General features: G+C 41.5%; 1 protein-coding gene across 1 annotated transcript in view; it reads left to right on the plus strand.

Annotated features, from left to right (window-relative positions):
* ADSS1 (adenylosuccinate synthase 1) overlaps positions 1-27823 on the plus strand; it is a 49731-nt gene that overhangs the window by 15921 nt on the left and 5987 nt on the right. Inside the window, exons 2-9 of the mRNA XM_075282681.1 lie at positions 13840-13942; positions 17533-17595; positions 18142-18192; positions 20422-20488; positions 22475-22582; positions 22888-22969; positions 23187-23313; positions 27121-27275. Coding sequence (XP_075138782.1) covers positions 13840-13942; positions 17533-17595; positions 18142-18192; positions 20422-20488; positions 22475-22582; positions 22888-22969; positions 23187-23313; positions 27121-27275 — 756 coding nt within the window. The remainder of the gene's footprint in view (positions 1-13839; positions 13943-17532; positions 17596-18141; positions 18193-20421; positions 20489-22474; positions 22583-22887; positions 22970-23186; positions 23314-27120; positions 27276-27823) is intronic.

The following is a 27823-nucleotide window of genomic DNA, read 5'->3' on the forward strand; positions in this document are numbered from 1 at the left end:
GGAAATTGAGGGTCACATCTCACAGGAAGGAAGGAGCTGGGAGCACTGTGTCCATGTCATCTTGGAGCACTAAAGGACCAAGGTCCAGAGAGAAAAATACAGGGTGCAGTGCCACAGAGACAAAAAAAAAAGTATACTTGCTTCTTCTAAATTATCTGTGATTTTATCTCTCCTGTGAGAGTTGAGGGTAACAGGGGCAATGGGAGACGATGACCTTGGAATCTTGGACTTAAGTAGACTGCCTGAAATTATGAGCGAGCAGGGCCACAGTCAGTGCCAGTAACGAGTGTTCTTCTAAGAGTGAAAAGTAAGATGAACACTACACTCATCCTGTGAATGAAGCACCAGTACCACACATGACCAGTGCTACAGTCACTTATGTGAAGCTTCTGGACATCACTGTACCAAAAGCCCAATAGAAGTGAATGAAGCACTGATCATGCACTTTCAGGTCTCAGTTCTCCTGACCACTGGGGAAGCCAGCAGTCATATCCTTGGCAATCCAACACTTATCTCCTGGTCATCCCCATGATCATACCCCATTGCCCTCCTAACATCCCCCCAGAATTAGAAAATTATAGATATGTAAAAAGAACACTCTTCATTGTTTGGTAAATACAAATAAATTCCTATAGAGTCCATGTCTTATAGACATCTAAATGATACTTGTTTAGTTCCCAAGGATTGTCCACCTACATCTCAATCGGTTTGATCTAGAAGTTTCATTTACTACAGAAAAGAATGTTGTTCCAAGGCAGGGAAAATCTGTGCTAGTATAAATTTTGTTGCTTGTCAATAATTTTGCTGGATTCACCTGCCATGGCAAATTTCAAGTGTCAATCCTTGAGAGTATTAGTAGCCTCGATTGTTTTACTGTTCTTAGTCCTATACTAACGCTGAGGATCATTCATTACATTCTATTGGTTGGTTTTCAATGTCATTTGTCGGTATTCTGTAGGTCCACCACCGGTGTATACCACAACTTTGCAACATTATCTAATATTACCACAAACTGGAGAACCTTGCGATAACTGTATATACGTAGGTCAAGGCCCAGAATATAAATCTGTCTGCCTTGATCTGATATGTAAGGGCCACACTGACAGACCTGGCTTGTGGACATGTGTCTGTACTACTAAAACTAGGGTCACACTAGTGTTTGGCTTTCTACTCCCAATTTTGGAAAAAACAAAAACAAAGATGAAGCAATATAATGCAAACCAAATAGTAAGTCAATTAAATTTGCACTACAGTGTGATTCTTGTCCTTAATTTTTTAGAGAATGATTCTTATTTGGTAGATATGAATTTTGGCTGAACATGTGGCTAAGTGTAGACTGCAGTAAGCCTGCTTTGTGGTGGGCAGAGGATGCCTTGTCATTTTGTTGAAGAAATCCATGCAAATCTTTCCAGCTTTACTGGAATGAATGAAAGTAAATTTAGCTGCCATATTATACTTTACATAGGTCATTGCTGTCCTTTGACTAGGACACCCCATGACCTGGACACTAGGACATCATACCTTAAGCACCCCCCCCCACACACACACACACACACACACACTCCCACCTCCAGCGCTTCCTCCCCTTTGACTGTATTTCAATGATCCATTTTAGAAACAAAGTCACCTGGAGCTGCAATGTCTGGGGTGCCACCTCCAGCACCAGTGCCAAGGGTTGCTGATTCCCGCAGACTACAGATCATAGACTCATTGCTTCTTATAGTTGTTATTATGGCTTTGTATGTGTTATTAGGATAGGCTGTATCATTAAAGGGGTTGTCCCATCACAAGGATCCTATCTATACTGCTGGTTAATGTGGATGTAAGACTTTTCCTAAATACATTGCTTCAGCAAAACTGCTTTGTTTGTCCAGTATATTACTTTATTCAATTTTTTGTGGCCACAGCCCTGACCTAGCTGCTCATGAGTCAAATGATGTATCTGCTGCTCTCAGGGGGGAGGGAGGAGGGGCTAAGTGCAGGGAGCCAGCCTGTGTATCTAGCTATTCCTGTGTCTATACCATGTGACCTAGGTCCTGCACTCAGATAGAGGAGAGGAGCTGCTTTCATCTGTTCTCCCAGTTATCAGGCTAGCTAATTCAGTTGTGTTCATTATGACAGAGACAGGCAGTCTCTGTATGTTACACAGAATGGAGTTGCTGCTGCCTGTACTTCATAGTCCAATGTGGGTGGGCGGAGCTACATGCGAATTTGGGGGTGGAGCTAAACGGCAGGTTGCCTGTGAAACCCCGCCCACCAAATGATGCAAGAAACCAGGAAGAAAGAAGATTTTACAAGTGTGAAGACTGCTGAGTATGTGAGGTGGGAATACCCCTTTAAAGGGAGTCTGTCACCATTTGCACATTCTGATAATATCTTGGAAACTAAGGCATTCATTTTCATGGGGAAAACAGTGTTACATTCAGTTAAGTCCGACCTACCTAACTGTGTTGCTGGTTAAATATGATCGACCCTTGTGAAAGACTCCCTTTAAAGGGATTGTCTAGGACTGTGATATTGAGCTCCACTTCCTCTATTCAGAGCAATGCATCACATCCATTGGTCACATCCATTGGTCACATGAGTATGCTACAGATCAGTCCTCTTTAAATGAATACAGCTAAGTTACAATACCAAGCACAGTCTATATACAATGCCTGGTACTGTGCTTGGTAAGCAATGAGGAGACTTCAGAAGCCAATATCAGGCCTAGATCTCCCAATAACCGTATTGGCTTTTGAATACCTGAATGAATGGTAATGGTATATCATGTGGTAATTTTACATACTACTTGGATATGCCAACTATTGGGATTTTGCCAATCTGTAAAGTTAAAGGGCCAAGATTTTTAGTTTTTTTCCCCTTACACACCAATGACTCTGTTCACTGGGTATTTTACGAGTTATGCCATGCAAGGGGTGAGGATTTATTGTGAGGATTGTGGGATTCCCAGTCATTGGAAAGTGATGGCATATCCTAGGTAAAGAGCCCGCCATTACTAAAACAATGACTTATAATCACAGATCTATGAACAACATGGACAACAGGACACCATTAGGTATCAGAAGTACATTTCATTGACAAACAATGGCAGATCCAGCAACAGCAGCTTTCTGATTGTTAATAGGTAGCATCAGGATTTATTCTTCTGTTAAAAAATGAAAACATTCAAAACAGCAGCAATGGTGATGAAGATGGATAGATAGAGTTCCACTGTAAGGGTAGATTCACACACACACAATTGATGCCGGTTACTCTCTTGTGTCATGAGGTGAGAGCAATGGAAACACAGCTACCAAAAATGATCTGTAAATACATTCACAGCATTGCTAAATACTTACTGTTCCCTTGTGCACCCCTCTCACTGTCTCCTTGTGCAACTCTCTCACTGTCTCCTTGTGCATCCCTCTCACTGTTCCCTTGTGAAACCCTCTCACTGTTCCCTTGTGCACCCCTCTCACTGTCTCCTTGTGCATCCCTCTCACTGTTCCCTTGTGCAACCCTCTCACTGTTCCCTTTGTGCAAACCTCTCACTGTCTCCTTGTGCACCCTTCTCACTGTTCCCTTATGCAACCCTCTCACTGTCTCCTTGTGCACCCCTCTCACTGTCTCCTTGTGCACCCTTCTCACTGTTCCCTTATGCAACCCTCTCACTGTCTCCTTGTGCACCCCTCTCACTGTCTCCTTGTGCACCCTTCTCACTGTTCCCTTATGCAACCCTCTCACTGTCTCCTTGTGCACCCCTCTCACTGTCTCCTTGTGCACCCTTCTCACTGTTCCCTTATGCAACCCTCTCACTGTCTCCTTGTGCACCCCTCTCACTGTCTCCGTGTGCACCCCTCTCACTGTCTCCTTGTGCACCCTTCTCACTGTTCCCTTATGCAACCCTCTCACTGTCTCCTTGTGCACCCTTCTCACTGTTCCCTTATGCAACCCTCTCACTGTCTCCTTGTGCACCCCTCTCACTGTCTCCTTGTGCACCCCTCTCACTGTCTCCTTGTGCACCCTTCTCACTGTTCCCTTATGCAACCCTCTCACTGTCTCCTTGTGCACCCCTCTCACTGTCTCCGTGTGCACCCCTCTCACTGTCTCCTTGTGCACCCTTCTCACTGTTCCCTTATGCAACCCTCTCACTGTCTCCTTGTGCACCCCTCTCACTGTTCCCTTGTGCACCCCTCTCACTGTCTCCTTGTGCACCCCTCTCACTGTTCCCTTGTGCACCCCTCTCACTGTCTCCTTGTGCACCCCTCTCACTGTTCCCTTGTGCACCCCTCTCACTGTCTCCTTGTGCACCCCTCTCACTGTTCCCTTGTGCACCCCTCTCACTGTCTCCTTGTGCACCCCTCTCACTGTTCCCTTGTGCATCCCTCTCACTGTCTTCTTCTGCACCCCTCTCACTGTTCCCTTGTGCACCCATCTCACTGTTCCCTTGTGCACCCCTCTCACTGTTCCCTTGTGCACCCCTCTCACTGTCTCCTTGTGCACCCCTCTCACTGTCTCCTTGTGCACCCTTCTCACTGTTCCCTTATGCAACCCTCTCACTGTCTCCTTGTGCACCCCTCTCACTGTCTCCGTGTGCACCCCTCTCACTGTCTCCTTGTGCACCCTTCTCACTGTTCCCTTATGCAACCCTCTCACTGTCTCCTTGTGCACCCCTCTCACTGTTCCCTTGTGCACCCCTCTCACTGTCTCCTTGTGCACCCCTCTCACTGTTCCCTTGTGCACCCCTCTCACTGTCTCCTTGTGCACCCCTCTCACTGTTCCCTTGTGCACCCCTCTCACTGTCTCCTTGTGCACCCCTCTCACTGTTCCCTTGTGCACCCCTCTCACTGTCTCCTTGTGCACCCCTCTCACTGTTCCCTTGTGCATCCCTCTCACTGTCTTCTTCTGCACCCCTCTCACTGTTCCCTTGTGCACCCATCTCACTGTTCCCTTGTGCACCCCTCTCACTGTTCCCTTGTGCACCCCTCTCACTGTCTCCTTGTGCACCCCTCTCACTGTCTCCTTGTGCACCCTTCTCACTGTTCCCTTATGCAACCCTCTCACTGTCTCCTTGTGCACCCCTCTCACTGTCTCCGTGTGCACCCCTCTCACTGTCTCCTTGTGCACCCTTCTCACTGTTCCCTTATGCAACCCTCTCACTGTCTCCTTGTGCACCCCTCTCACTGTTCCCTTGTGCACCCCTCTCACTGTTCCCTTGTGCACCCCTCTCACTGTCTCCTTGTGCACCCCTCTCACTGTTCCCTTGTGCATCCCTCTCACTGTCTCCTTCTGCACCCCTCTCACTGTTCCCTTGTGCACCCATCTCACTGTTCCCTTGTGCACCCCTCTCACTGTTCCCTTGTGCACCCCTCTCACTGTCTCCTTGTGCACCCCTCTCACTGTTCCCTTGTGCACCCCTCTCACTGTTCCCTTGTGCACCCCTCTTACTGTTCCATTGTGCAACCCTCTCACTGTTCCCTTGTGCACCCCTCTCACTGTTCCCTTGTGCAACCCTCTCACTGTTCCCTTGTGCACCCCTCTCACTATTCCCTTGTGCACCCCTCTCACTGTTCCCTTGTGCACCCCTTTCTTGGCGTTATTTTACTTGTTGCTTTTTATATCACTGTTATTTACATGCAGTAAATCTCTGAAAAAACGACATTTCCCATGATTCATCTACCTGCCCTCACTCTCTTGCTGCTCATAAGGGGCAGCATCATGTGACCGCAGATGTGGGAGCGATTTATAACCTGTAATTTAATTGCAGAGGAGAGTGGAGAAGGGAGGAGTACCCAGAGAATGAGAGCAGGGAGATGCATTATGGGAACTGTAGTTTGTTCACAGATTCACTGCATGCAAGTAACAGGGATATAAGCAGCAACAAGTAAAATAAAGCCAAGCAAAGGGTGCACAAGGGAACACACTGATGTGGATGTATTTGCAGATAATTTTTGCTATCTAGATAACCTCTTTCAGTTACTGATGTATACAGAGCCCCATCAGTATCTGGTGTCCATCTGCATCCAGCCTTATGATAAAAGGCTTTCTTCAGTTGTTTTTTTACTTTTCTGACGGAAGAAAAAGTTGTGCATGCAGGACTTTTTCTTTTCTTACAGAAGTAAATAAACATAATGGAAGAAAGCTACCTTTGTGTTTTTTTATATTACAGTCAATGCAGAGGGGGCTACATTTGGATCCAACACTCTGCTACCATTACCGTATATTGCTCGTATCCTTTGATAGATGAAAGCAACAGAAATTTGTAACAGTAGTGTGAATGTGCTCTAGGAAATCAATGTGTTTAGCAATTGAATGGGTAAATGTGTAATTTGACAGAGAAACTCAGGCTGCAATTCTTTTAGATAGTGGATCTGAAACTTCATACCAGCCTAGCCAAATGTGACATCTATTTAAAGCTACAGCTTGCTGCGGGTATCCTAGAGGTCAGTCCAGCACCTTGCAAAATAAAAATACAGTAGGAGAAGGTCAGGTTTTATATTACACGAACTGTTATAGAATGGAAAGTTATATGCCTCTTGGAACTCTGGGTAACAAAATATGTTCAGTAATTTCAGAATGACCACATTTTATGGAGGTTTTATTTATTATTTTTTTGCTTACTTATATAGCGCCATCATATTCCACAGCTCTTCACCGATATTGTCAACAGTGTCCCATACAGGGCTCACAATCTACAATCCCTATCAGTATGTCTTTTGAGTGTGGGAAGAAACCCACACAAAGAGGAGGAGAACATGCAAACTCCTTGCAGATGTTGTCCTTGGCTGGATTCTAACCTAGGACTCCAGCGCTGTCAGGCTCTAGTGCTAACCACCGAGTCACCGTGCTACCCTTCAGTTTTTTAACAGTACACATAAACTTTATATGACCATGGTATAATATGGTAAATGCCAAATTGGTATAATTCACATCTATATCAAATTGAAACCTACAGCAAGAAATGCTGTCTTATCTGTATTTCTTGTAAAAAAAAAAATTCTGTCCATGGCTGTTTAGTGTATGAATTTTTCTAGGTGTGATGCCAGCTGTGAATTCTCAGCAGAGATGGGCACTGACAGTAAAGGGGCCCTATTACGTCACGCCGCTCCACATATACAAAATATTCACATGTACAACTTAGGCTCACATTTCATCTTTTAGGAGCCTCCACTATAGGAGTGTCATAAATGTCAGAAACATAATGCTGCATGCTGTTTTTGTTTTTTTCTGGTAACATTGGAGAAACTATGCCAGGAACCCAACGGACCACTTTAAAAATCAATAAGTCCATTGGGTATCATCAGTTTATATCATGTATTGGATCCGCTGCTGTTGTATTTTGTTCAGTTCTGATGATGAAGTCCAAGAGAGGAATTGATCAATGCAGATGTGAACAGATCCTTATACCTGCATACACATTACACACACACCTGAACGCATATAGCATTTATGCACACATACATGTTATGCATACATATACATAACGTAGGCATATATACAGTACACACATATACCTAAGTATATATAAAGTACACAAAAACATTGCAAATACACAATACAAAAATTAACCACATTTATACACATTATACATATACCCATGCAATATATAAACATTATACAGTATGCATGCATATATAGAATGTATACAAAAGGATATATTAAATATGTACAGACATACATTACATATATACATATTATACACATGAACACATTAAGCACATTTATATACACTTAACACAGGTAAACACATTTGGCAGATTTATGAAAATTTTTCGCATTTTAGGTGAAAAATCCCTTCTCAACTTCAATCCGGCCACTAGAATAAATCCCTGGATCACTAACATATCTCCTGAAATATAACTGCAACCTGTAATATTGTTGCACACTTGAATAACCTATATTCCCAATGACTACTTTCTCTGGGAAAGAGTTCCATGATCTCACTGGTCTTACAATAAAGAGTACTTGTAAGTCTGTGTGCGATCCTTCTGGGCTAACAAGGCCACCCCTACAGTTACAGTCCTGGGTATAAATAGATAATAGGTAAGATCTCTCTATTGACCTTAGACATAGTTATTAGGTCTCTCCTTAACCTCAGTAACCCTAATTTTGATAAATTTTCAGTGGACTGTAATCTGGCTATTCCATCTATTCCTTAGGACCCACACAAGCTCTACTATGTTATTCATGTGCAATGTTGCCCAAAAATGTACACAATATTCTATGTGCTGTCTGACAAGTGATTTGCCAATGTTCCCATCATGTGCATCCATGTCCCTTTTCTTGCGCCCTATGATCGTACATCACTTAGCACCTAGCAATGGCTGCTACAATGAAGTTTACTGTCAAGTCCATGTCAGTTTCAAACCATTCACTGAAATTTGTGCCGTGTCCAATTTTTTTTTCTATTTTCTCTATTTATCTCATCCACTGAAGTGCATGGGCTTGTGAACAAGAAATAGACAGTACACAGACATCATTCATGTGCTGTTCTCTTATCACAGATACATTCCCAAGTAACTGCTAAAAAATAAAGAACGCAGCAACCTTCAGACATGGCTATCACACGGACATACATTAGGATATACACAAACGTATTGTTTTTGTCCCCTGAATGGGATCTCAGTCCCCATTAAGTAGCAAATGCCATTGCCCCATGCTAGAAGAAGACAGTAACAGAAGGGAGAGGGTACACATAGGACAGGGCCTCCATCCAGTTGACATGCACACAGCTTGTGGTATCTGCAGACATCTTCCCCCTCCTTCCTGGTTCTGACTACCAAAATTACTGTAGGCCTCATTATAAAGACAATAAGAAGCTCCGGCTGTTGCAGTGACGTGGCTGCTGCTTTGTATTGTATAAAGCAACCGTACAGTACAGTATATGCATTGCTGCGCCAAGCCAATCACATAGCTCTACCCTGAGATGTTGCGCCCCTCTCCTTTTCTTTCCTACCTTATTCTCTTTCTTATGTTAACTGTTTTACACTAGATGGATCTTTTGGTCATTGTGGAGGTTTGTGAACAGAGACATTGCAGGCAAAGAAAGGAAAACTACTGGTTGCTGGTGTCAGAGAATAGACTAATACCCTTCTAGGATCACATGTTCTAGTGATGTGTCGTCGGGACGGGAGTTTTAATGCAAATGGCACAATACACACATATATAATGTCAAAACACAAAAGCTCAGCCTGCTGAAGTTACAAGCTGTTTTATTTAAGCAAAATCTTATCACACTGAAGAAGGCTTGGCACATAAGACATGTCCATTTGGGATTATCTTTATCTTTCTTTGTGGTCAGCTACTTCTAGAAATAAGCAGGGCGTTTTCATGTAAACGTAAGCTGTCTGCTTGGACATGCCATACAATTTCGTGTATCATGACGGTTCAGACATAATGAGCCATCTCAGATACACACACATTTAAACAACACCTAAACAATATATCAAAATGAAAGTCTATAATTCCAGCAATGTTAGGGAGCCTTCACGCGGAGTAAAAGCTCTGCTCATTCTGAACGCAAACCTCGATCAGAGTGAGCGGCGTTAAAACAGATCCCATTGATTTCTATGGGTGCCGGCATACGTGCGCTACCCATTGAAATCAGTGGGAGGCTATTTTACCTATTGCTTTCAATGCGATACGTGCGAGTAGTAGGAAGATCTACTACAGATATAGGGACAAATCCAGCTCTGCTATATCTGCACATGTTCATCCTTTTAAATATGTCTGGAAAGTGTAACTAAACTTCAAACAACGTTTGATTTTCTGGCAGCATTTGTGTCATTAATACTTTTTGTAATATACTTAACAATTTTTTTCTCCTTTCTATGAAACCCTGCCTCTCTTTATTCTTTCCCTTGCTTCTGTATTGAGAACTGTATGGTGTACAGGCTTGGGTGTAATGCAGGGAATATAACTGCTAACTGAGGGGTGGGGAGGTCACTTCAAACTGTTCTATTTGGGGCAGTCTAAAACTTAGAAGCAAGCTGCTTCTGGTGTCATATGAAAGATTTCTACATTTTATCATGCCCCAGATATAACTGTTTGAAGTGACCCCCTTTATTTTACATGGTATACACACACAAGTCTGTACACAGTGAGAAGTACAGCCAGAAAATCATAGGTTGCTTGAAAAGTTTAGTTACATGTTAGTAAATTAGTTTTTCAAGATGAATAGATCACGGGACCAAAATTACTGGGCTAGTGTTATCTAGTAATAGCCAGAGTGTCGGTGGATGAGGTCTACATATAGTACATAGGTCTCCTTTGATGCTATATATATAAATGTAGTAGTGAACAATGGGGGCGACATTGTGATGAACAATCAGATAATCAGGCCTCATTCACATCTGTGTTGGTATTCCATCTGGGGGAGTCCGCATGAGGACCCCCCAAATGGAATACTGAATGCAACTGCAAGCAGTGTGCCAGAGAAAGCACACGGACCCCATAGACTATAATGGGGTCCATGTGCTTGCTGCCAGATCTCCGCAGAAATCATGCAGACAGGAAAGTAGTTCACAATCTACTTTCCTGTCCACATGATTTGTGCAGGCAGTGCACGGCACACACACGGACCCCATTATAGTCTATGGGGTCAGTGTGCTTTCACTGCACACCGCTTGCAGTTGCATTCAGTATTCCGTTCGGGGGGTCCTCATGCAGACTCCCTAAACGGAATACCAACGCAGATGTGAACAAAGGGTCACTTGCATAGCACAACCATGGAAGGAGAGGCATCTTGTTGTATGTATGCCCTTTATTCTATATAGGACTGCAGGTTAACTTACAGGGTTATCTCCATGATTAGAAAGATAACAAACTCAACCCAGCTACATCTGCATCATTTATTTATCCCAACCAAAAGAACTCTATTATATTTGTGGTAACATTTTATTACAGGTCAAGATTTAAGAACTGCTGCAGTTATTTTAGGATTCTTAGATATGAGCACTGTTTGCAGAGGCCAGAATGACACAGCATCACGAAACCAATCCTCAAACCATGCCAGGTCCATATGAAATTACTAGATCATTGCATTGCAGAAAACTCAGAACTCATCTGAGCTTGGTCAATTCCCCCATAACATCAATCATTTGCAAGGAAGACCTAAAAGACAGTGGGGATGTTATTTGCATTAACAACAAAGTAATTGAGAAGGCATTGATAAACATACACTTACATACATATATACAGGGTGTCCGGAAAGTAAGAACACAAAATGAAAGGGAGAACTTTAGCCAGTATATGGAGCGTTTTTTTTTTTACTAATGAACATGTGACTGGTAATGCACCATTGTGGCGCTGCAGGTAGACGGAGATGTCAGTTTTCTATTACTCACTGCGCTATGTGAAAGGGGAAACAGAGAAGAGAAAGCACTTTAATGGGAAATCAGTTTAATCACTATTACTTATTACAAGAGTTGCTCAAAGTGCTGGCCGCCTGCTTCCATGCAAGCAGTGCAAAGCCGGGATATGGATTGACGCACCCATTCACAGACTCCTGGCATGGTCCTCACTGTGACGAACGTAGCCTGGATGCGGATTACGAGCCCTTCTCGGGTTGGCACAGGCGTTGTGTACACAAGGGGCTTCACATGTCCCCACAAGGAAAAATCAAGTGGGGTCAAATCTGGTGTGCGAGGGGGCCACAGCACAAGTTTCCCAATATTCAGCTGTAGAAAAGACCGCGGCAGAAACAAACCACGTTTTTTTCTGCAGACTTTTATTACTATTAGGGTAAGTTCACACATAGTTTTTTTTGGTCAGGGTTTTGAGGCCGTAATCGCCTGAATTGATTTCAATGGGAGCCGCTCAGGAGCTTTTTCCGGGAAAAAAGAAGCGACATGTTCATTCTTCAGGCTGAGTCGCCTCGCGATTCGGCCTGAAGAAACTCCCTCTTCCGGACTAGGCCCATTCATTGGGCCTAATCCGGAGCAAAGCACGAGGCTGGATGCCGAAGTGTGAACTTACCCTTATACCTATACAGAAAATGGCAGCATTTCTGTAGGTGTAATTGACATGCTGTGATTTGAAAAGACACATTTCTGCTGTTTATTTTTTTCTGCAATGTGTGGATGGGATTAGCCAGAATTTCATCTACTTTGCAATTAATGTAAAATGCGGCGTTATTTCCTGTGGCCAAAATGCAAAAAATGTCATTGAAGTCGATGGGAGTCTTATTTTTACACGTGTATTTTTTACACGTGTATTTTGCCAAAATACACGTGCGTTTACTTCGTGTGAACGGGCCCTCAGCGTTCCTTCACCTCGATGCTGTTTAACCACTTTTTCACTTCTCTTGTCCGCATGGTTGAATGTTTGCTGGACAGCAGAGCACCACCAAATTTTTCCTGTTAAGGCGGCTTCATAATTCATGGTTTATTTTAGATACGAAAAAATAGAGGAGCGTGTAGATGTAGGGCCACTACGTCTTTTTTCTGCTTGTTTGGACTTACATTGTACTGAAACTTAGTCTGGGTTTACACGGCTCTTTTTCTTACTGAAGAATGGTGTGTGGTTTTTAATAGTAATAATGCTGCAACTACTTCCCCCAGCTCTGCTCCTAGGCTGTACACCAATGAGGGGGCCTGCTGTGCTACCAGATCGTGGTGGTAGTTGTTTTCCCAGGGAACTTCCAGTTGGAGAGGACACCTATGAGCAGGTGTGATGGTGTTCAGAAGGGCCCTGAAGGTGATTCAGGAAGGCTGTTGTGCAGTTGAAACAGGTTTTAACTTTACTCAGCAAATGAATGGGGGTTGTAGTCTCCTAGTATTCAACTCCGCCACCCTTGGTCTTGAGAGGATGCCCAGTGATGTTAAGGCTGTAGCGCCGTACGCCACTCCATCTCTAACTCCACTCCTCTACCTCCTCCAGCAGAAGATACTGGGACTGTACTTAAGGTAGTCCTGACTGGGATCTGGTTACCTTGTACAAGGTGCTGGGACAACACCTCCTGTCAATAGACTCCACTGCTCCTCCAGGCACAATGTCCAAAGCAATGACAGCTGGTCTTCTCTGACTCAGTGCTGTCTTAAAATGATTCTTAGGCTTAATTCTTCTTCCACAGGGGCTATATAGAAATCCACTAGGCCTCAGTGCACAATGCTGGCATGCATGGCCATCTGTATTGCTGTAGAGTTTCATAAGAATTTTAGGTAGTAAAAAATATTATTTGTATGCTTCAAAAGTGATTTGATTTAACCCATAACCCAATCTGTGTCTCTTTGAGGTATATTTGGCAAGGCATATCAAAGAGAGCGGGGCTTGAAGTGCACAGCAAATATGTTCTAACCCTCTAGACATTCCCATGCCCACAAAATGTGACAAACATCCTTTACAGATTTGACATGCATATAAAGTGCCCGGATTACATATATAGAGACTCCTATCCTTGCCGAAGAGGGCACATTCTGCCAGGCCTGAGAGATTTGCCAGGAGGTCACTGCTTGTTTCTGAAACCTCCTATAGATTCCAGGAGAATTGGCAAGCATGGTCTGAAATGCAGTAATCCAGCACTTGCAATAAAAATGTCTTCATTATTGGCAATCCATTAAACATCAATATAATCCATGCCAATAATTAGGGTATGTATTCGCGAGTATTTTAAGGAGCTTTAATGAAATGTCAATAAAGAAGAAATTTTTTTATTCCAAGTGCTGGATTACTTTTCTATGATCATCTTCCGCAAAACTGAATGGATCTTGTACAGTAAGATGGCTTTCCCAAACAGCCTATCCCTGCCAGGTACATTTTCTCCAGCTCAGTAACGGTTAATAAATTGTAAGACACTACTGTATAGATCATCTTCATGCTGCTTTCATTTACATATGATTTTCTTATCTTTTTCTTAAGGGGGGAAACAATGCAGGACACACTGTTGTGGTGGAAGGAAAAGAATATGATTTCCATCTCTTTCCAAGTGGCATTATAAATCCTAAAGCAATTTCCTTTATTGGTAAGTGAATTTCTATAATATATGAAAGGGATTGGACTAATGATTAATTAGATATTTGTATTTCAAATTACATGACCAGAACACCCATAAAGTGTTCAGTGTAAGGCTGCGTGACCATATGGGGACTCTCTCCCCATTTTGCTTAAAATATACAGATAGAAAAGTCCTCACGCAGGATTTTTCTCCCTGGCGATTCCAGACCAAAACTCGGCAGACTCCATTATAGTCCGCAGTTAACCACTTTTTAAGTGGATAGAGTTTCCATTTTTCAGGACTCCAAGTGAACCTGAAGAACGGAAACTCTAACACTAGTGTGAACCTAGCATAAGGCAGATTTAGTACAGACGCCATAAGAGATCACGCTCAATGAGATTCACATACCTGTATAAGAAATACTGGTTGTGTAAGTTTTATTGTTTTGTTTTGATTTGTTTTTTTTTTTCACTTTACTGCTCCATTGAATTGGGTGCAGTAAATAGGGAAATGTCAAAGACACAAATAAATCCCTTTTGGTATTGTGACACCTAGTGGTCAAATTTTGAATAGCACCCTATTGAAATACAATGCTATATCCACAACTGAGCTTTACGCATAGAAGTGTTGTTTTCATTTTCCAGAGAATATCAAACCATGCTGGGAACTGGAGTTAAGTAACAACTCCAAGCCTACAGATTGATGCCTTATTTTCCAGGTATTAGTGCTACCTTTACTACTTTACCAAAACTGGTATATATTTTGCTGACGCTGGCTCAGATAACCAAATCTGCACCAGAATGAACTTACATAGATTGTTGCTACAATTTATAACAGATTCCAATATCATATGAGATAAGGCCACATGGTGATATTAGTTGCACAATGTCACACAATGCAACATGGACATGTGACATAAAGTCTAGCAAAGTTGATTTTTTGTGCAACTTTCCCGTCAGTCATAGTATGTTAAACGCAATACCATAGAATTAATTGTGCCGTGCATGGAGTTCTAGCCTTATTGTAAACTTCTGAGAATATAGGATGCCAACTGCCTTTGTTAAGCTTGCCCATATTTGGAAAAGTGAAACGAAAATAGGCAAAAGTCAGTTAAAGCCTTTGATAAATTTCTGTCACTATTTTTATCAATTGTAGAGAGTTCTCATATTCTGTCATGGAGCAAATAATTTAATTCAACTAAGTCCAGGTTCACACTTGCATCGGCTCTCTGCCGTGTGAATCGAGAGATCGGAATGACGGAGAGCCCGTCTATTCATTTGCATGTTGCAGCTATTCAGTGCCAGAATAATACTGCCATACTATGCCATAATAATAATACATTCATACATAAAATACCTAAACACCTCCAAATAGTAACCGAATACTTTATTAAATGTTCTATTTCTCCAGCAATACTATACATCAGTTTGGCTCACTGATAATACACCTATGCCTAAATAATACCAGTATCTGAATATCAATAATACCATTACCCAACCACCCAGTGGTATAGTGTAGGTTCAGGATACATCACCCTGAGGTTATTCCCAAGGTCCTTAGGGGCCCCCTAGGGAAAGCTCCAGCATGAATGCCCAAGCTGCCCCTCCAGAAAACCCGCCTACAGTGAACATTTGTGTTTTACAAAGTGCAGGCAAGACTATGAACATGATACGCAGAATGTTTTTTTCTGGAAAAAAGCCGTAATAACCATACAGTATGTGGATGCTAGACAGAGGAAACAGATGGGATGGTGCAGAGCTATAATACAAGGCACTCTTTGTGCAGCAGGCTCTGCCTCTTAAAGCTGGCTGCAAACAGAGAGGTCAGTAGTTTAATATATATTGACTCTGCCATCTCCTAACTCAGACCCCTGAAGACCGCTGCCAACTGTGGCCAGTCCCCAAAATGATAATAGTGCTTCACTGCCATATAATGATAAAAGAGACACAGAAAGGGCCCAGCACTGATCCTTAACTTTGATAATGGTGTATAAGTTAGGCAATGTTCACATTACAGGTTGGAGTCATTTTGAGTATACTATGATGACCTATAATTTCTGGTCTTTGTGTATGGTTTGTATACATACATATAGATAGATAGATAGATAGATAGATAGATAGATAGATAGATAGATAGATAGGAGATAGATAGATAGGAGAGAGATAGATAGGAGATAGATAGATAGATAGATAGATAGATAGATAGATAGATAGATAGGAGAGAGATAGATAGGAGATAGATAGATAGATAGATAGATAGATAGATAGATAGATAGATAGATAGATAGATAGATCAGACTGCAAAAATATGAGACATAGTAACCCATACAGTGAGCAGCAGTATGGGTGACTAAAGCACATGTGTTTTCTTACCTTACCACAGGATAGGTGATACATATGATCACTGGGACCCTGACCCTGGAACCCCCAGCGTTCTTGATAACAGGGGTCCCTAAGTCTTCTGTGTGAATAGGGCAGTACTGTGCATGGACTTCTATCAGACTTACTAGGGTAGCCCAGTACAGCACTCCATCAGCTACACAGAAGCCATTGATACAGTGATCAAGCATGTACCACTTCATTCCTACCCCTGCTTAAAAGTGGGGGTCCCAGTGGTGAAGGGTCCAACAATCATGTGGTGTTACAGCTTGCAGTGGCCTTTTTTTCCCTTTTGTACCCCTGTGTAACTCAAAATATCTCACATAGAAAGAAAGAAAGAAAAAAGAAAGAAAGAAAGATAGGTAGATGATAGATAGATAGATAGATAGATAGATAGAGGGAAATAGCGCCCAGAGTAAGGCAGTCAAGTGTATACCCTGCATACCATTGTACATTCCTGTGCAGATCTAAGCTGACATTACCCATTGAGTCAGTCATTCCTACCCTAGAGCCCTCCAGCCCTTGCTGTAAAATTCCATTGTTACAGTCAGTGGCAGACTTTTATGTTCAATCAAACAATCACGAATCAAAGCTCCTACATTCCCGTTAATTCATCCATAAAATATCTGCGCGCCATAAAAAAATAAGCTAAATATATAAAGAACCATAAAAGCAGCAAAATAAATTGGTTGTTCTGCAGGGTTTATGCAGAACCTCACGTACAAATATAGATCAGCAGCGCTCCAGTGAGTGTTGTATATTATATTATTACTATTATTCTTTTACCTGAATGTACTGGCTGTTTACTTAATGGGATTTTATGGCAAAAAGCACTGAGTTTATCTTGCGCTGGTAGGAGATCTATAAAAACGTTCTTTTAAAATTCCCTTACTGGTCGTATATTCTTGTTTACTGATGACAAATGGAGCCGCAGCATATTTCCCCTGTGTCGTATTAATATTGTGCTTTTCCTCCTATCGGACAGGAGTCGGTTTATGTACTTTGTAATCTATATCCCTTATGGGAATTGATGTGCGGTTCTATCCACAGTAAATGTATTACTTGGCTATCTGAAGTTGGATCTGAAGTCCATATATTTCAGCAGAGTCGTATCTGCTACTGAGTGGTGAAGCAGAATGTAATGTTGTTATATGGGAGTATCATTGCACTTCCCAGTGATACAGATATTGGTAAAGGATTATAGTTCCATTTCCTAATGCATCCTGTGTATCCTTACAGGTAATGGGGTCGTCATACATCTGCCAGGACTGTTTGAGGAGGCGGAAAAAAACGAAAAGAAAGGTAAATATCATTGATCTGCCTTAAAACATTGTTGGCCAAAAAGATCAGGACTATGAGATGATATAGGATAAAAAATTTTTTACTTACCAGATGTAATCCTGTCTGTGGATTTACTGAGATGGCAATATAGATATGTCCATATTCCTTATTGTGCATATAGATTTTGGGACCCCCCTATTACCCAAGCAGGGAGCAACTAACAAAGAGTGGCTTGAGCTCTGGTAGATCTGGACTATTCTATGTCAAGCTTTTCTACTTGAGAATATTATTTTTTACCACCTCAATTCACTTGTATAATAATATACACATTAGCGACTGTAGTTAGAGAATTGTACAAGCTTTGAACATGGCTGAAACGGTGCTACACCTGTCCATTGGGTGTTCCTAGTAGTTTCGCTTTGCCCCATTAAAGCATGGCACTGTTTTTGGAAGAAGTTGACCATATTTTTCTACCTATGCACATGTTCCTTTAATGGATATAGGATATGTTTGCAAGTTATTTTACCATGGTATTATATATACATATATTAACTGTATTTTTTACAGGTTTAAAAGACTGGGAGAAAAGACTGATCATATCTGACCGAGCTCATATTGGTAAGTGTATTTAGTATATAAATATATATGAAAGCTAGCATAATATGTTTATGTTGTACGTATGTATATATCTACACGTTATGCACAAAAGTCATGTGGGGCACACATCTCACAAGGAATACAACCCTTGAAATAAAGGATATACACTCTACATAGCATAGCTCTTACATATCCACTGTCATTTCTACCTGAATGGGTCAACAGGGTCATTGACATGTAAGTAAAAAAAAACTATGGTCCTTGGCCCCTTCAGCTTAGAGACTGGCAGGCATACCCTTACAATATCTAATATTACAGCATGATACCCCCTACCACATTACTGCACCTTTCAGTTATTAGCCATTCACAAGTTAATAAGGCTTCTGGGAGGTCTGTGTATTAATGAGCGAGAAACCAATACAGTCTATAATTAGAATGCATATAAAGCCATAATAATTACTATTACCAGAAATGGTCCATTAAAGGTCTTAAAATCAGGCAATTACAACTTCAGATGAACAACACAACAGATGTAGAAGCAGTGTTTGAAAAATGAAGTACACCCTTACTGCTTTCATGGGAATTTAAAGGATAAATAGCAGCCAAGTGCTTCTAATGAAATGCTGTTGGTTGATTGGTTGATTGATCATCGGCAAGTGTGACCACCTCTATATAAGCAGAAATTGGGCAGTTTGCTGGTCTGGAGGAATGTGGAGAAAAGACATCAGTAATAATCTTAGTGAAGCATGCTACTACCCATCAATCTAGCAAGGGATATAAGAGCATTTCTAAATAATCTGTAATCCATCATTCTACAATGAGAAAAATTATTCATAAGTGAAAAACATTCAAGACAGTTGACACTCTCCCCCGGCGTGAATGTCCCAGCTACCAGCAGTGCTTGGATACATTGCAAAAATCCAAGAGCTACATTTAGCATGTTAAGTGTTTAAGTTCACGACAGTACAATTAGAAAAAGACTGAGCAAGTATGACTGGGGTGGAAGGGTTGTCAGGGGAAAACCTCTTATTTTTAAAAATAAATAAATAACATAGATGCATGGCTTAAAGTGGTATTCCCACATTGCATACTCACCAGTCTTCACTGCTGTAAAATCTTTCTTCCTGGTTTCTTACGTCATTTGGTGGGCGGGGTTTCGTGCAACCTCCTGTTTGGCTCCGCCCCCAAAATAACGTTTAGCTCCGCCCATCTCATAGCGTGATCCTATGGGGCGGCTGAAGGGCCTGTGATGTCATCAAAGGTCCTCAAACAACACTATATGCACAATACTGCCTGTCTCTGCCATAATGAACACAATTGAATTAGCTAGCCTGATAAATGGGAGAACAGAAGACGAGTTCAGAAATGAAAGCAGCTCCTCTCCTCTATCTGAGAGCAGGGATCTAGGTCACACGTGGTGTAGACACAGGAATAGATAGAAACACAGGCTCACTCCCGTGCACTTAGCCCCTCCTCCCTCCCCCCTGAGAACAGGCAGATACATCACTTGACTTTTGAGCAGATAAGTCAGGGCTGTGTCAACAATGAAGTGAATAAAGTAAGATAGTGGACAAACAAAGCAGTTTTTCTGAAGCAGTGTATTTAGTAAAAGTCTTACATCCACATTAACAAGCAGTATAGATAGGATCCTTGTGATGGGACAACCCCTTTAAGGTTGTATCTGAACAAACCTCAGAAACAATATCCTTTGGACAGATGAACCCAAAGTGGACATGTTTGACCACAATGCACTGCATCACTTGTGGCAAAAAAAAAACTAAAAAACCCTCAACCCAATTGAAATTCTGTAGCTGGACATTAACAGAGCTGTATATAAGTGAAGGCCCATAAACTTCAATGAACTGAAGCAATATTGTAGAGAAGAATTGGACAAAATTCCTCCAAAATGGGAAAATGATAGTCATACAGAAGCCATCACTTCAGGTTATAGCTGCACAAACGCGGCCCTACAAGCCATGGGTTCATGAAGGGGACTTGGTTTTTCACATATCTTATCCATTTTGGCTTCATTTTTTTTTAATAAAAAAAACAATGAAACGGTGGAATCTCTTCATTTTCTGTTGTATTCACCTAATTTTAAGACATTAAGGACCAGACATCCATAAATCCATAGAAGTCAAAGAGAGTGTACTTTGTGTTTGTCATGACTGTAAATATCTAGAAAGAGAGATTGTTTATGTGTTTGGGTGTCTTAATGATTTACGGTGCCCATGCTTCTCCCTTGTATAGTGTGTGACTTTCACCAGGCAGTTGACGGTCTCCAAGAAGTCCAGAGACAAGCTCAAGATGGGAAAAAGTAATTATATTACAACATCTCCGTGCTGTTAGTAACTTTCTTATAGTTTAAAATAGTCAGTCATTATAACAGATGGCATTGATTGTTATATTAGGTGCCAATTATGGATATAAGGCACTCTATACAATATAAGATTCTACATACTATATAAAGCATTATATACAAAATTAGACACTCCATCGTATTTGAGACATGTCATAGAATATAAGATGCTTCACACTATATAAGACATTCCATACAATGAAAGATATTTCTATAATATTTTTATTAGCTATCTGGCACTAACTTGACAGATCTCTATGTAATAATAATAATAATAATAATGTGTGCTATATTGTAATTATTTAATGCATTACATACCCTGCTTAGGAAGTTAGAGTTAATAGAGGGGGGAATCCCTATTCAGGATCCTCATAAGTAAAGTGGGCTGGGTAACAAAAAACACCTCTTGATCTATTGTTACATGGACAGATCATTGATTTTAAGTGGGAACTGGGTAATGCTTTATTTCCCTTGTGCTGGTTCTGCAGGGAAATTAAACACTTGCTTAGCTCCCAGATTACAGTTCATCTCTGGAGGTTCCAGCAGTGAAATAACCTGTAATAAGCATATTGTTGAGGGACTTGAAAGAGGTAGTAAGATAGAATAATGGCATGTGAACCCTGCCAGCAGCTCAAATAATTAGTATACACACGGCCGGGGGCGGCTCGTACTATGGCATCAGGGCAATCCTGCTGTGCCTATTGACCACTGGCAGCTGTAACATGCAGCCGCACTCCTGACACTACTGTAAAAACTTCTCAGGTTTTGGCAGTTATCCTCCTCAGTGTTGTAAGCTAAGCAGAATATGTGACCCCTACGTCCTGATAACTGACATTTGGGAGTTTAATGAAAAGTAGTAGACAGATGGAATGGAGTATAACTGCAAAATCAGAACACACAGAGTTTGTCGTCTGTGACCACAGAGACTATGGGGCCACCCTTGCTGTTGATGGTTTTTGCTCCCAGACCCTTCTCTTATTCAAGGTGTACTGCGCCTGCTAAGCAGGTGTTGTAAGTTCAGCCACTTTGGTGGGCCAGGCATATAGTCCATGCACTGTGATCCATCTTGGACTTGTTCTTACATGAGCAGGCGCAATACACCTGCTCATGTAAGAAGGAACTAAAAAAGAGGAGAAGGAGGCTTAAAGAGGACCTTTCACCATATCTGGGCACAGGCAGTGTTATATGTCGGCTTTCCCGATCCGTGCCCGGTGTAAAGCGCTATCGGTCCCGGTACCGTAGCGCTTTACAGTCAGAAGGGCGTTTCTGACCATTAGCCAGAGACGTCCTTCTGCCTCGCGGCGCCAATCGCGCTGTGCTGTGGAGCGGGGAGAAACTCCCCCCTCCCGCTCCTGATAGTGCTAGTCTACGGACAAGCTGTGTGAGCAGAGGGAGGGGGCGTTCCTCCCCGCTCCACAGCACAGCGCGATTGGCGCCGCGAGGCAGAAGGACGTCTCTGGCTAATGGTCAGAAACGCCCTTCTGACCATAGAAGAGCTACGGTACCGGGCCGTAAGCTCTTTACACCGGGCACAGATCGGGAAAGCCGACAGTGCGCTGAATTCAGCGCACTGTCAGCTTTCTGGCAGTATATAACACTGCCTGTGCCCAGATATGGTGAAAGGTCCTCTTTAAATTACAATCAAGAAGGGGGTGGGGATGCAGGTCCAAGCCGATGAGACAGGGGTGCTCGGCACACAGTGGGAACACCCCCTGTACTCCGTGAACACTAATTTGCATAATAAGAAACAGGCTTTTTCATGAAACCACGGAAACATGATTGAAACAAAAGGTATGCCTAAAATAGCCTTTCTAAAGGCTACATGAAGATAGGTTTAGTTAAAATTAAGAAATCCCAATGATAGACTCCCTTTAAGCAATTCCTATATAAAGGTCTTCTGAAATTGCATATTAATTTTCAATATCTTTTCTTTTTTCATCTTAGCATAGGCACTACGAAGAAAGGCATTGGACCAACATACTCATCAAAAGCATCGCGAACTGGTCTACGAGTTTGTGACCTCCTTTCAGATTTTGATGAGTTTTCATCCAGGTCCAGTATATTGCCTTATATAATCTTTGCATCATGTTATGTCAGAGTCAAGGAGTTTAATAGACACAAACATTATATTTATCTATTTATATTTTATATCTACTTATGTATTCAGCGTCTATCTATCTACCGGTATCTATCTATCTATCTATCTATCTATCTATCTATCTATCTATCTATCATCTATCTATCTATCTATCTATCTATCTATCTATCTATCTATCTATCTATCTATCATTAAAACATGTTTTGTGTTATACTTTAAGTTGTGATACGGAAATAACCATCATATTTCTGTTTTGTAGGTTCAAAAACCTGGCACATCAGTACCAGTCAATGTTTCCAAGTCTGGAGGTAGATACAGAAGGGCAGCTGAAGAAACTGAAGGTACGGCTAAACTGAGATATCCACTTATGGAATACAGGATGCCACAAACAGCCACAGGCGAGAATATGATTTCCCGATATTCCACTTATTAATATCTTAGCATTAGAGGATGGCTGTTCTATAACATAATAGTTAATGTGACTTGCTAAACTGATACTTCAATTTGTACTAGTAGTTAGATAATACTTATACCTTATACAGTACTTTAATGTTACAGATGTATGCTGAAAAAATACGGCCAATGGTTCGTGATGGCATATACTTCATGTATGAAGCTCTTCATGGCTCTCCAAAGAAGATTTTGGTGGAAGGAGCAAATGCTGCTCTACTTGACATTGACTTTGGTAGGTAAACTAAACCCATATTGTGTAGATAGTAACGTATTTGAGAGTAGTTTCAGTATAACACAGTGGGGCTTCGGCCTCCGTGCATCAGAATGGAAATCTACACCAGTCAGGAACTAGCACAAATTTCCTGTCTAACTCATGCCAGGAAATTGGCATGAATTATTACAAATATGTTAGGCAGATGTGCCCCCGCCCCAGCCAACTCCACTCTGCCTACATACAGTAGCTGAAAGTAATGGGCTTAGGCCAGGGAATGTGGTTCATCTTTGTTCAAAAATGGCCATACACCAAGGATGAGCCACATTATCATCCATCTGTGACAAAAAAAAACTGGTATAACTGAGTATAAAAAAATCCTCCCTAGCAAATAAAAAGCAGTCAACTAAAACAATGTCAATAAGAAAGCATAGAGAATCTAAGTAGTCACTTTTCTTTGGGTCTCTCTTTTCTTGATCAGTTGCCAATTGATATGACCATGAATGCAGAAACTTTCTATGGTCTGGCACATATTAGAAAACTAGCCATTATTTCCTTATTGTGGCTGAGTTATCTTCTCATGCATGTAGTGTCCCTACCTGATAACCTGTCCACAATAAGGAGATCATGGATTCTGAAAATTCCCAGCCCACAGAAAGTTCCTGCATCCATGATCATTACTGAAGTATAGTAAGGATCCTAGTGTAAAGTTAAGATACTCCAGAAGAGAAAAAAATAAAATTCATAGGGTTTATCATCATTTTTCAGCCTGATATGACGTCTATAGTAAACTTTCCCAGCATTCATTCCTGGCTCAAGGTCTGGGCAGAGTTTCCTCTGATGATCTGCAATCTGAAAGTGTCTTATTAAAAAAGAACCTTTGTCTAGCCCCCACCATTACTGAGCAATGAGTAATGTTAGATGGATAATCCCTGTCTGTCTGCTGTAATCCAGGACCGCCCACCTGACACTAATGGAACTGATAGCTCAGAAATGGTGTGGGGTGGTGCTTATTGAAAGATGCATAGAATTGGAGTTGATGGAGAAAGTGAAAGGCACAGGACAGTAATGTGAATAAATAGCTCTTTTACTATAGTATATCATCAAAACTCAGCAAAGCTGTCAACAATTCTGTTGACTGTTTCCAACAATAACTCAAGACCAGTTCACCAAAAGTAATACAATTCATTTACAAAATTATTTAATTTCGTTGTTGCATTTTGTACATTTTGTACATTTTTGCAACTAGATTTATATCATCGGCAGAAACAGCCATCTAGAGAGGAATTTCATAAACCAGAAATAATGAAGAGATTTGTCCTGATCTTTCTGCTATAGGGTCATTGGTGTGTGACAGAGAGAACAAGTCTAACATTGTAGACTAATATCGTAAATTACATCATGATGATTAAACAATGTATCGACTTAATGACTAGAAGGTTCTTCTACAGTAATTAGCTTGAGGGTTGGACATATTATAAAGTAACAGGACTGTAATTATCGTATTCTTTCATTAATTTCAGGCTTCCTGCAGACTCATTGTCAATGCGGTACTTGCTTATTAAAGGCATACAACGCAAATGAGGTTATATTCATTTATTAATGTAACTGACTATTCATAGACCACAAATGTACTATTCATATCCACAAATAGTAATTACATATAAAGCAGTTTTTGGATCCCAAGCTATTACTTAAGATTTCCAGGAAAGCAATAGCCTTTCCCATAAATGTGCGACCTATGAACCTCTCCGTTATCTGCAAGAAAAAAGGGATGTAGCTTTATGTGTGAGTCTTTAGTTTTCCATCCTCAGCCTTCAATTTCAACAAAAAGTTCACCTGCCTCTGTGAGTCAGTTTTTGCAGTTTGGACTAGTGATCAGGGGGCAGAAAGCAGGTACTGTTTGTTAAATGGGCATGCAAGCTATTATTTTGATATAACGCATACTATAAGGTCAGAATTGTAACACCAGCTACTCTCTTGTGAAGATGCAGGAGTGCTAGTTACACATGGAATTGGAGGTGTCAAAACCCATGCTTGTATGGGCACGAAGGTGATGGGGTCACATCACCGATAGAGACAGGTATTAGGAGATTTTACGGTGGGTTTACTGGTATTCAGAGAGTAGCTGTGTGCTTTTGAGACAGTAGGGATGAAGTGCTGTGGACTCAGACATAGTAGAGACAGAAGAAGATCTGGGGCCTGTTGGACCTTGGTAGTTCTGATTAGTGCAGTGGTTTGGAGGGGCCAGAGAGAGGTACTGGAACCACATGGGAGACTGACAGAGTACCAGATTTTGAGGCCAGGTCTGCATAGGGCTAGAGAGCAGTCCAGCACAGAGGCAAGCAAGCTCAGCTTGCACAAAAGAGCGAGGGAGTCGGCTGTACAGAGTGCGATTAAGTATGCAGCCGGAGCCTGCCCTGCAAGAGTTAAACTGTTTAAAGCTGGAACCTCTGTGAAATTTAGAAGCCTGAGTGTTCAGTTCACTATAGTTCTGTATAAAAGCATCCAGTGTGTTATTGCTCTGCTACTATTTCTTGGATTATTTAACATGCTGCTCCTTGTATCACTGTTATTTACATGTAGTGACTATGTGGATAAACCTATGATTCATCTGCTGCTCTCATTCTGTGTACCCCTCCCTATGTGTCACAGTGTGTGTCTTGTGTCTCACTTCTTCAGTCTAGGGAAAAAATATATTTGTACCGTGTTAGCCAGTGGATATGAAATATAAAAAATTGAGAGACTTCAGTAGATGATACCTTTTTTAATGGCTAACTAAAAATGATGACAGATTGCAAGCTTTCGGGATATTGCAGATCCCTTCCTCAGGTATAGTTTAAAAACAATTTCTGAAGGATGCATATTTATGTACAAGGGGACACATAGGAATAGAATGTTTGTTGGGAGAGTAGATGGTAATTGTTTTTTGTGATTTGTTTACTTGTGTTTACCAATTACCATCTACTCTATTTTTGCATAAATATGCATCCTTCAGAAATTGTTTTTAAACTATACCTGAGGAAGGGATCTGAGATACCCCGAAAGCTTGCAATCTGTCATCATTTTTCGTTAGCCATTAAAAAAGGTATCAACTACTGAAAACTCTCAATTTTTTATTCTTCAGTCCAGGAAGCCACTCTCCTCCGCATATCTGACCAGCCAAAAAATCATTTCCATGAGTGGCTTCAAGCGGCAAGGAGATCACGTGCTGCTGACACTTTGCTTGCTTTCTGCTCACAGGGCGGACTAGTGAGCTTGTAAACAACATGTCACAGTGTTTTGTCTCCTTTAAGGAGGACATTTCACCACCTCCAAATTAATAAGCACTGCTCCACTGACCCTGCCTCTAGCCCCCACCATTCTTGAGCAATCAGTGTAGTTAGTTGTAGTGCTTAATATGCCATTTAGGCTCTATGGTGTCAGGAGGGGCAGAAGAAGGCAAGGGGTGTGATTCTGACCTCTAATTGGAGCTCTGAGTTGCGCTCCCCTGTCAGACACTGCCTTCTAATATTCCTGAACTTAAATAGCACATGAGGCACCAAAACTAACTGCAATTGTTGCTCAGGAGGCTAGAGAGAAAATTCCAACTGTTCCGGAATCAGTGGAGAGGCTAAGAACTTAAATTGGTGGATGAGATGAAAAGTCCTCTTTAAGATCATGAGCCACTATTTGCAACAACTCTCTGCTCCTGAAAATGTTGGAAGATGCCTCTTTATTGAGACTAGACAGCTCCTTAAACACGCCCATTAAAAATATATTATACAAGTTTCTTTTCCAGGTTTGTTATTCTCTATTATGAACCTACTGTCTTATCCTTATCTGCAGGTACATACCCATTTGTGACATCATCAAATTGTACAGTGGGAGGTGTTTGTACTGGACTTGGAGTCCCCCCTCAGAATATAGGGGAAGTCTATGGAGTGGTTAAAGCATATACCACTAGAGTGGGCATAGGAGCCTTTCCAACAGAACAAATAAATGTAAGTAGATAAAGAATGACCATGTATCCTAGGATCAGCTGCATAGCTTTGGGGTTTCTGACTCCTGGAATCGTAAGGGAGTTCTCAGCTTTGGACAATCCCAGCTTGGTACATGGGCTGCAGGTTTTCCAGAACGTGAAATGTTCTTTGTAACCATTCTCCACTCTGGCCAAGAGATGAAGGTCCAGAACAGATGACACCCCATCTATCTAGAATTCTTTCATAGTGTATAGAAAAATGTTTTTTCTAGGCTAAACAACCCATGAGGAGGGAAAGGTGATCTTCTGAGCTTCAGAACTGTTTAGATTCTACTGCCAAACATACAAGGTCTGCCCGTCCCAGTCCACTGGGCCTTATTCACACAATAGTGAAAACATCACACACCCGTCATGACAACACATTGACTTCAATGTATATACTCAGATATTCATTTTTTTGATAAACTGTTTTTCAAGGCCATCAAAACAACCTACAGGTTCTATGTTTTCATTAATAAAGATAGAAATCAATTAGGGTAGTTCACACAGCGGAAAAGTTTTACACCATGT

This window comes from Leptodactylus fuscus, chromosome 7 (assembly GCF_031893055.1).
Source record: "Leptodactylus fuscus isolate aLepFus1 chromosome 7, aLepFus1.hap2, whole genome shotgun sequence".
Lineage (NCBI taxonomy): Eukaryota > Metazoa > Chordata > Amphibia > Anura > Leptodactylidae > Leptodactylus > Leptodactylus fuscus.